Source organism: Coloeus monedula, assembly GCF_965178545.1.
Source record: "Coloeus monedula genome assembly, chromosome: 18".
Lineage (NCBI taxonomy): Eukaryota > Metazoa > Chordata > Aves > Passeriformes > Corvidae > Coloeus > Coloeus monedula.
This window is the reverse complement of record NC_138798.1, coordinates 10,210,353-10,221,410: the sequence shown is the minus strand read 5'-3', so window position 1 is coordinate 10,221,410 and position 11,058 is coordinate 10,210,353. Positions and strand designations below refer to the sequence as shown.

At 42.4% G+C, this 11,058-nt stretch overlaps 1 protein-coding gene across 1 annotated transcript; it reads left to right on the top strand.

Moving 5' to 3' along the window:
• Positions 1-1,189: 1,189 nt before the first annotated feature.
• On the top strand, positions 1,190-8,366 carry YWHAH (tyrosine 3-monooxygenase/tryptophan 5-monooxygenase activation protein eta). Its single transcript, XM_082293131.1, has 2 exons — positions 1,190-1,500; positions 6,942-8,366. The coding sequence occupies exons 1-2, from the start codon at positions 1,414-1,416 to the stop codon at positions 7,596-7,598; spliced, it is 744 nt and encodes a 247-aa protein (XP_082149257.1). The 5' UTR covers positions 1,190-1,413; the 3' UTR covers positions 7,599-8,366.
• Positions 8,367-11,058: the final 2,692 nt, after the last annotated feature.

Below are 11,058 nucleotides of genomic sequence, written 5' to 3'. Positions count from 1 at the left end.
TATGTCCATTAAAAAGATAGCAATATTCATCTAATCCCTTTTAAAACCGCAGCATTTATTTTAAATGGCATTAGGGCTTAATGCACAAAAGCCAGCAGCATTAAAGTTAAGGCTAAAAACTTTTGTCTGACACAAGGGACTGGATTTACTCATTTGAGGTAGCACAAGAGTACTGAGGGTAGTGGGAGAGCATCCGGAGGAGTGAGAAAAGCCTTGTCCGTGTTTCCGGGGTGTGCTAATGGACTTTCTTTCCTTGTCTTTGGGGGGCGAGGACAGATGTGAGCTTAAATTGCCACAGGTGCTCTGGTGCTGAACTGTCTGCTGGTGAGCAAACCTTCCACTCAGCTGTACAGCAGCTCCCCATACCTACCGCGGTGCAGGGATGTTTAAATGCTGGCCAGGGTTGAATAGGAAACTTAATCCATGATTTTTTGTAAGAGATGAGTAACGGGGCTCCCAGCGTGTCTGTGGATGCCAGCAGTAGTTTGTGGTTTGTGCAAGGTTCTCACCTTGAGATGATTTTTATGTAAGACTGGTACTCTGTCAATTTATGAAAGAGGAGCTTGACTATTACACATTAAAATACATGGTAAAATTGAATTTAGCTGCATCTGTTAGGCAAGGTAGTAGAATCGGTCCGTGGTACCACCCCCACGACTAGGGCTGTTTCAAGGCAGCCGGGATGCGAGATCCATTTATTTCCCTGAAAGAGGCACAACCGTGCCACTACTGCAAGACAACGCTGGCAGGCTGCGGCCGCACAAAGCAGCCATGGCGCTGGGCAGGAAGGCAGGCACACACGAACGCGGAGCGTGGTCACACCGAGCGCGGTCACACAGCCGTGACCCACCAGTGCCTCTGCCAAGGCCAGGCAGGGCGGGTGAGGCGGTGGCGGTGTCCAAGCCCGTGTCGTGTCGTGTCGTGTCATGTCATGTCGTGCCCTGCCCGGTCCGGTCCGGTCCGGTCCCGTCCCGCAGTGCCCGCACCCCCCCACCCACCTCCACCTTTGCAGCAGGAAAATGCAGCACTCTCAGCGCGCACGCGCGTCCCGCGGCCGGCGCCCCGCGATAGCTATTTATAGCAAGTGACGTCACCTAGAAATAGAGCGCGGGGGAGCGGCGCCCCCTCCCCTCCCCTGCAGCACCGCGGCTCCGCCCCCTCGTTGCCTTCCCGGCGCGCAGGCGCGGGCGGCGGCAGCAGCGCGAGGCTCCGAGCCGCACACGCCGCGGTCGGTCCGGGAGCGCGGCCGGCAGGCGAGGGAGCGGCGGCCAGCCCGGCACAGCCCAGCGGGCGGCTCGGCTTACGGTCCCTGCTCCCGCCACCCGTGCGCGTCCAGCCGCACATCCCCGCCCGCCTTCCGCTCTCTCTGAGGGGCGCGCAGAGCCCAGCCCGGCAGCCACCACGGAAGCGGCCATGGGGGACCGAGAGCAGCTGCTGCAGCGAGCCCGCCTGGCCGAGCAGGCGGAGAGATACGATGACATGGCCTCGGCCATGAAGTCGGTGAGTGGGGCCGGTAGCCTGGCGGCCGTGGGGCGTACTCGGAGAGGAGTGTGTAGGGGGATAGTAGCGGGGGAGGGAGGGAAAGGAAGTGCGGGCTGGTCCGAGGCGGGGTTGGGTCCGGGGAGGATGCGAGCCGCCGGGTCCCACCCGTCGCGGTGAAAAAAGGAGGGCGGGAGTAGGAGCCAGACCATCCCGCCGGGACACCTCGCCGCCGCGTGGGGCGGTGCCCAGTACTACCTGCCTTCGGCACAGATGAGACAAAGAGTAGCCGGTCCAAACCGGACCTAGCTCTCCCTTTAAAAATCTATTTCCTTCCCCCCTCATTCCTTCCGTTCCCTCGTAAGGGCTGTCTCGCAACCCTCCCGCTCCCCGGCTGTCCCTGTCCCGGGGGTGTGGCTGTTCCCATGCCCTCCTCTCTGTCTCCCCACCGCGCCAATCGGGCTCGCAGTGCGGCCATTTGAATGCCGCCCGCCTCTCCTCGCGGCGGGAACGCTGTGCATTCCTTCTCTCCTAGAGATGGGGCCCATCCTCGCCCACCTCGCTTCCACCCCGATGGTGTGGTGGGTTTGTCCTTGGGGTGCGTCTCCCCTTCTGGGCACACGCCAGCGTTTGGGGGCGCTGGTTCGGTGGAATGGGCACTGCGGCGGGGGCTGTTTGGGGACACAGCAAAAGGAGCCCCTTCCTCTTCTAGACGTTTCTTTTATCTCGCCGTAAAAGACGCGAATAGAGGCCTCACTCACTAACGTCAGTGACTCAAAGACAGTAGCTGCATCCAGGTGTCAAAGCTACCCCCTGTTCCAGGAGCATTTCACGAGCTTTAACGTTGCCTTTTTGCCTCTTCTTTGTAGAGTAAGTTTCTCAGTGCATTCCGTACCCTGTTGAATACTGACATATGTTTAAACAATGTTACATTTACAACTCTGCTTCTTTCAGAACCAACCAATGAAAATTATTTGTATTGATCTGCCTGTACTGATATGTAATAAAATTGGAGAATGATCAAACCTATTATGTCTAGTCCCTTTTTTGAAAACAAAGTATTCACACGATCCGAATGTTATGGGTAATGTTAATGCCGTTGGATGCTTAGCAGCATCTTTGCTGTTATCAGTTTACAACTGGTTTGTTCTTGCTGATCTGTCCTCTGAATACCAAAGGCCCTAAGAGGAACTTTTTCCTGTGAGAGTGCTGCTGTTTGAAGGCACGAGATGATTTTAGTTTGAAAGAGCAGCTTCAAATGGAGTCCACATTTTTGTTGTAAGAATGTCTATGTCACCTCCCTTAAGTGAGGGCAGTAAAAAGACTCTTAATTTTGCTGCTCTTGTTCACTTTTGCTGTTATGTTGTAATAAATATTACGACCAGTCCAGTTTTAAAACAGTGATACTTCTGAGTATCTCAAACCAGAGCCACAAGATGTTAAAATAAGTTGTATTTTAATTGTATCTCTAGAGTTTTTAATACCTATAATGTAATAGTAACAGCTCTGCTTTTGGATGGTAATTTTAAAAGATGAAATAGAGAAACCACTAAAATGTGCTGTTCTAGAAGACAATTTCTAGCTGTTGTTAGTAGAAAGCTTTATATTTCTCTAAGAGCTGCAGACCTGCAGTGTATGTATGGTTTCTGGGCACATGTGAAACCATGAGAACACAGCTGCTGTGCTTCAGGAAGTGTGTAAATAAAGTACTTACAACTAGTGTGTATGTCCAGTTGTTTGTAAACTGTTCTAATTACTATGCAAATTTTCATTCATCTGGAGCCATGGTATTCTCATCTGTAATGCCACTTCTGCTCGCAGATAAGTTGTGTGATTGGGAGTTTGAGAACACTGAGGGGAGTCTTGAAGCTTACAGAAACTTTAACTTTTAAAATACAAATGGCAATCTCAATTTAAAAGGCAACAGTTCCCTTATTTTGAGCTGTTCATGTACTGTTGCATATCTGTAATGTAGCATCTGTTGGCTACTTGGCTTTCACAGGTGTTCACTCTAACACGGCAATTTCCAGAATGCTCTTTAGTGTTTGAGGTTGATTTTGTAGGTCTGAGCATAAGCTTCTGTGGAATGCTCTGAGGGCTGTCTGTCCTCACAGCTCATGCTTCTGTTTCAGTGATTGGAAATAACTGAGAGATAATTAAGAGAGCTTTTTATCCATGTAGGTTAATATTGAAGTAATATTGCAATCCAGAGAACTTAGACTTCCTCCAAAAGGAATGAAATCAGTATTCTAACTCTAATATCTATTCTCCAGGATACCTGGATTTGAAAAGTTTATTTAATTTTTTTCTTTTTTAAAATCTCTGAATGTAACACATCTGATCCTTTAAAAAGGTGCTATATGAAAGTAGTGTGCTTTCAGTGTACACTGAATTCTGAACAATTAATTTCACTTTTAGATATTACTACACTTTACAATACAGAGTATAGCCAACAGCCTGGTAGTTACTTCAGAAACATAAAGTAACAAAGTATTTGTTTTAGTGAAAGTGTATTTGCTTGATTTTTGATTCTGCCACAGAAGAAAAAAGTGTGACAGGGCTGCCATTTCATCTGTCAGCATAAAGCTGGAGAAACATTTATTTTTTATTCCCATCAATTCCTTCTTTAAAAAAAAAAGCCAGACCAAGTAGCAGTTGTAGCTTAAATAAGGAATTTACTGCTCAATACAAATTTTTTGTTGCTGTAAATTTATTTTTCATAGAAGAACTCCAGTATTTTTGCTTGTAATGTGTAAACAGGAGAAGAAAAATAGTTTGATGGGTTTAGTTTACTTTTTCCCAGATGAAGTTATTTTAATAGAAAATACAGTCATATGTAAATGGCGTTCTTCCAAGGGGCATGGCGTTCCCATTGCATTAAATGCTGCTCCAGGATTTCAGCTATTTCAAATAAAGTTTACATGGTAGGTACAGAATTGTTTCTCAACACACTGGAGAAAGATGCTTTTGGCGTACGTGTGAAAGGTTCCCAGTTGATGCAACAAATCAGATGCCCGAGATTACAGGATTGGGTACCTTTGGTTTAGATAATTCCAGAAATCGTGAAAAATGTATAAGCCCTTCATTTTTCAGACATTATTAATCCTAATATGTAGTGCTTAGGACCTCCATTGGTTTATGTTGCTTTTCCAATATAGCTACATAGTGGTAAAAAATAGTTTACTTTTTACAATTGGTAACATGAACAATGGGCGATACAGAATTTTAAAATTAGTCATATGAGAAATACTACATAGTGAAATAAATGTAAGTCTTGAACTAAAGTTTTTGAAACAAAATAGTTTGAGGTTCTAGTTTGTTATATAGGCTTTTATCTGTATATATAAATGGACTTAATTTTGGGATGTTCTGTATTTTTAGTACCTATCCCTGAGTGTCTGGTTTGGGCTTAATGAAGGGTGTTTGTGTAGGAGAGGGGAATGAGTTGTCTTTAATGTAAGTAGTGCCCTCCCCTGCTGGGAGATGACTTCCTCATGGGGTTCTCTAGGGTAAATGTAGCTATAGAACCTCCAATGCTTGGTATATAGCTCTGAAACCATGTGATGCAAGAAATTGATCTGGTTTAAATTCATTAGTCTGGTTTCTATTTGTTCCAAAATTATGGACTGTGTAAGTTTCTATCAGGCAAGTTTTATTAATTAAACCTGACTTTATACTGGCTCAGGTACAGTCATTTTTGCAGCAGCTGGCTCAGAACTGGCTCTAGCTGTGAGTGATGTGCTCTGGCTGACAAAACAAGTATAATCACAGACAGTCAACTCACCTGGGTCAGGTTGTGGATCTGCTCTCCATTGTGGAACATTCACTTTGGGGTGTTTTCCATGTGGAAGGAGCTCAGCTTGATGTATGGCATATGTGGGATCAAACGCAGAAGTAATTTCTGAGCTGATGGAGTACTGCCACGCTCATTAGCATGTGGAGTTCGGAATTTCCAGGGTTATATTCCTTTTATATACTCCCAATTTTTGGTCACTAAACTGCAAAAGAACTGTTAATATCTTTATTAGAGAAGATGAGTTAGGTGAGTTGTAGTGGAGATTGTTGAGGAAAATATTGATTGGGAGCTATGATAAAGATTCTCAAAATGTCATTAGAGTTGACTCTTGTGCATTTTGTCCTCTGTAGGTTGCCTCTAATTCTATTAGGACAAGCAGAGCAGTGTCTTTTGGGAGTTCAGGTTCCTGAAGTGTGGAAAGGCATTTTGGAGATAAAACTAATTGACATAATATATTTTAAGAACAGAACCTAAATTTGGAAGTAAGCTCTCTGTTGGTCTAAGAGTTATAATTTGCATAAAGTATTTTTTTAGATCTGCAAATAAGCACATTTGTTAGAAGGTTCACTGTCTATACCAGCAGTCTCAGAATAGTGCAAATAGTTGTGACTTGATTGTTTGTACTATAAGTATTCGGTGCCTGTCAAGTAGTGTAAATGTGCACATTTTTTAAAAGAAATAGTTAATGATTTTAACAGTGTCTGAACAAGGATAAGTTTATTTTCACACCAAAGTACATATCCTTAGAATTCTAGTGACTACTTTTAAAGCAATATGCTTGAGGTAGGGGAGGTACATTTTTCATCCTAATTCCTTTGAGTTTAATTTCATGCGTATAAGTTTTAAAAAGTAGAACAATTTCAAGTGACTGTGAGTCTAATAGCCTAAATTAAAACAAGTGAAATAGGCCTAAATATACAGTATTAGAAGTATTATTCTTCTATCTCAGCTTTTTGAAGGAGGAGTTTGAAGCTGTTCATGGCTTCGTTCCCGATTTGCTGTCCTATTTCTATGCAGTTTCATGTTCTATCCCTGGAATTTGTCTGCAGCCAGTTAGCAGAAATCAGGGTAACTTTTGTATTACACTGTATAATCGCTAACTATATGTCTGAAAGATACTATGAAACACTAATTCCATTTGTACTGTGCAGAGCTTAACGGCTGCAGCGCTTCCATCTCTGCTGTTGAATGGAAGCAAGCAGCAAGGGAAAGAAATGCAAGAATTGCACCAGCTTCCAGTGTTGGTGCTGTGTTCCAGATTCAAAAAACTGGTGTTCTAGGTACATTTAAATTCATCACTAAATGTGTAGTCTGTATCATTATAGCAGACTTCCTAAAAAAACTGAGCCTTCCTCTGTGATTGCTTCTCAATTACACAAACCTGACTCTTATTCAGTGAATATTCTTTGCGATGGCTTCTAAATACCCCTTCTATTACAGCAGAACTGTGGGGATTTCACTGGTTTAAGTCCTGACTGCAGAACAGTTTTAAACTTTCAATGTTGTAAAGTTACTCCAGTCTAGAAGGAATTTTGGGGTCTAGGAAGAATTTCGGCATCTAGAAGAAATTTGGAATATTGCACTTCATGATGAAAGTATTGAAGGAAGTTTGCACACTCTTCTCTAAGACAAACCCTTTAAATTTGCTTTTTGTCTGTATTTCCAGGTAACTGAGCTGAATGAGCCCCTCTCAAATGAGGATAGAAACCTGCTGTCTGTAGCCTACAAGAATGTAGTTGGAGCTAGACGGTCCTCCTGGCGGGTCATCAGCAGCATAGAGCAGAAGACTATGGCAGATGGCAATGAGAAGAAGCTGGAGAAAGTTAAAGCCTATAGGGAGAAGATAGAAAAGGAGCTCGAGACAGTCTGCAATGATGTTTTGGCTCTCCTAGATAAATACTTGATCAAGAACTGCAATGACTTCCAGTATGAGAGCAAGGTCTTTTACCTGAAAATGAAGGGGGATTACTACCGCTATTTGGCAGAAGTTGCTGCTGGAGAGAAGAAGAACAGTGTTGTGGAAGCCTCAGAAGCTGCCTATAAAGAGGCTTTTGAAATCAGCAAAGAGCACATGCAGCCCACTCACCCCATTAGGCTTGGGCTGGCCCTCAATTTCTCAGTGTTCTACTATGAAATCCAGAATGCCCCTGAGCAGGCCTGCCTTTTAGCCAAACAAGCCTTTGATGATGCCATAGCAGAGCTGGACACACTAAATGAGGATTCCTACAAGGACTCCACTCTCATCATGCAGTTACTTCGAGATAACCTCACTCTGTGGACGAGTGATCAGCAGGATGAAGAAGCAGGAGAGGGCAATAATTAAAAAGCTTTCCTCTGATCCCTCTTTCATCCACTTGGCCATCCCCATCATCACCAATATTTCCTTGCCACAGTCACACTAAATATCTAGTGCTAAGCATATCTGTATTGTACAGCTGTTCAGATCTGCTGTCTACTTTATCAAGAAGCAGTTTCAGATGAGTCTTCATGGGCATTGATGGATTGATTGGTTTATTGGCCCTATTTATCTTAGTTGCACTTGAGCAGTGCAGAAGGAGGCATTTTTAGTTTGCCTGTTGATTGGAAAATATGGGAAGGAATAATGGAAAGTGATTGAGGATAACTAGATTCCAGTTAAATTTTTTCCATTTGAAATGAGCTGACAGTTCTGTTAAGCAGTACATTTTGTGCATGCAAAATAAATTAGCCACCCCAAATTTTTTTCAGTCAATGAAAACAGTTAAGCTGATGTGAAATGACAACTCTGTTCATCAGTTTACAATAAACTCTTTGAAATGTGAGGTTTTGGTAGCAGTTTGTTTTTTTTGCCTCTAACTTATGTGCACAGTTTCTTTAAATGCAGTGCATCTACCTAAGAGTTTTGATACTTGTAACCTTTTGCAGTTGTTTTGAAGAATCATGAATTTATTTTTTGTAAACTCTTTGGCTGTTTAGTTGTCTGTGTATTCTGACAACTCTATGTCAATATTTGCCCATGTTAAGATGGATGACTGGGAAGCCAGACTTCTAAATTAAATGTTTTGGAATTAAGTGAATAAAATAAAATGCTGCTTCAGGGATGTTATCTCTACATGAGCTGTCCTGTCTTTTGTTCAGAGCAGAGATAGAGTTATATAACACATCACTTACAGGTTAAAACATATTTAATCAAAAGTTTAATGAGAGGTTGACATATGCTAAACAACACAAAAACACAACATAGTATGCTGAAAGAAGAAAAACCCAAACCCACAAAACCCCAAAGCACCCACAGTGGGGGTCACCTCTGTTAAAGTGGAGTTTCCCAAGGTGGTATATTTAGTTGTTTGCTCAGTAGAAGAGTTGCTGAACAACTGTAAAGCCCACAACTTACATCAATGCAGAGACTTGTATTTGCTTCTGTCCACTGTAACTTTTAAGCTGTTTCTCTGAAGTGCTGATCACCAAGTCAGCTTTACATGTGAATATCCCAGTAGCTATTTCATATTTACCTGCTTCAAACAGAGGCAATACTTGTTGCTAAAGACTGCCTTTCTCTATTTAGCTCACTTAAGTCTAGTGCACAAACTTAACACTGTTGTTTTTGTTTTCTCCCAGCAGTTAGTGTACATGTACATTTATTGGTGCCGTACATACTTCTGTAATGGTATATCCTAGAAGCAGGAAAAGTTAGCTGTATCCAGACTGCCACTGGCACCCGAGTTAGCTCAAGAATCATTTAAGTTCTTATTTATCAGAATTCTTATTCTTTAATTAGTGCAACGATTATTACTAGTCTGAATTACCCACAAAAACTGCTCTTACTTTTTAAAACAGGTGCACTAGTTGTTCTTAAGTATATGGAGTTTTAGAATTTTTTAATGGTAGATTTGTGTGCATTTATGTATTCTATCATTCTAGCATCTATGTATTCTATAATTCTAGCTTCATTATATCAGTAAAATTGACAATGATTGAAAGAGTAATGCAACATTTGAAAAAGATGAAAATACAGGTACACGCCTACCTACCTGCCCCTGTGTAACCAAGGTAACACTTGGCCATAAGGTTGCCTTTTTACATTGAAACACTCTGGATGGTTAATAATTAATAATATTGGCAATCAGTAGGTTTATTTCCCTGTTGATAGAAGTACCTGTCTTTTTGTTACCTTTTTTAATTAATGTTTTTCTTAATTCAAAAGCCAAGGAGTCCTTTCTCATTTTAGTTACTGTCTTGTGCAGACCCTGTATCACAAAACTATGAGCATTATGTAGTTTGCAAGTGAGTCAGCAGGCCTGGCATCTGGACTGGGCAGCTGAAGGTTGGCTGTTGCCTTGGTGCATAGGATCCAAAGTGGAGACCAAAGGGTTTCTGCAGAATGATGCTGTGTAGCAGTGAATTAGATTCCCAGTATGAAAGCAGATACTTCTCCTGTGTTTTCCAGCTGTCAGTGAATGAGCCAATGACATGGAGAGCATGTTTTTGTGGTTGTGTTTTGGTAGGAGTTAGTAGAGAGTTTTCTGTAGAGCAAGAAAAAAAATGCTCCAGTGCAATCCATATTCTTGTTTCCACTTCAGCAGCTTTTTCATTTCCTGGGCCCTAGGATTGCTAAATGCTTTTTTGTAATCCTTACTGTGATCTGGAGGAAACCAAAGCCGATGAATAGCACATGTTTATTCCAATATTCTTCAGTAGACCACAGGATTCAGGTATTTTGGTACTGGTATTTCTCATAGGTGACTCCCAAGTCATGTCTTCTGCCTATCACTCTCTAAAATAAATAAAATCCTAGGGTATGCCCAATTTATTGTTTGAAAACACCAGATATATTCACCAAAGGTGCTTAGTTGAAGTTCACAACATTTTTTGAAGCAGGGGTAATTCCATTAGAAAGACTCAAAACTTTCCCCCCCTGCCCCCAGGAGGGTTTCTTTATGTGTCCTTGGAGGCATAAAAGATTGTTTGCTGCTCTTGACATGGTGAGGGTTTTGTTAGGGTCCATCTGAGCATTACTCTTGCCCGGAACCATACTTTTCGTGTCCTTCACAGGCAATCCTTGTTGACAGATTAAGTCACTCTGAGGGTGTTGATATAATATTAACAAGGCCTGTACATATCCTTGAATTTTTAGCAACCTGACAGCTGCTAACAGTAAAGCAGCATTTTCTGTAGTGTTAAAGGAACTTGAAAGCTATGGCACAGTCAGCCCTTAAATTAATTATGTGGTCTTTATAGGGACAGAGATGCTTTCAATCTATGTCCTAATCTGCTCAAATATGTTCAAGTTTTATAGAAATGGTTGTGTTCACCTCTCAGAGTACAAACACACCCACACCCTATTGAACCCACTGGAACAAAATGTGCTAATGCTATGGGACACTAAGCTATGTACCAAGAGGCTGTTCTTCAGCATAAGCAATGGCACTGAGAATGTGAAGATTCTAGGGAAGCAGAAACCCTAAGAAGAGTGATGAGACTGGTTGTCCATATGGATAACATATGAAAGGACCACAGCTCCTCTGGTAAGTAACAATTCACTCTTACTACTTTGGTCTCACTGTGAATTTGAACAGTTTTTCCACATTCCCTTTCCCTTGCTGTAACTTCTGGCTGTGGTTTTCCATCAGTAATACTCACACTTGTGATCTACATCTGTAAGTTGGATGGACTGACTTCCAGAGCCAAATCTATTTCCAAAGGAGCGTGAGGGTATTTCCTAACCTACTCTTGGGGCCTCTTCCAGCAGCTGCAATAGGCTGCTTTATAATAATCTAGAAAAAAATTATGTGAGTACACTTCAG

Coding starts and splice junctions, on each gene's coding strand:
- YWHAH (XM_082293131.1), top strand. CDS start 1,414: ATGGGGGACCGAGAGCAGCTGCTGCAGCGAGCCCGCCTGGCCGAGCAG. Junction 1,501..6,941: donor TGGCCTCGGCCATGAAGTCG/GTGAGTGGGGCC, acceptor CTGTATTTCCAG/GTAACTGAGCTGAATGAGCC.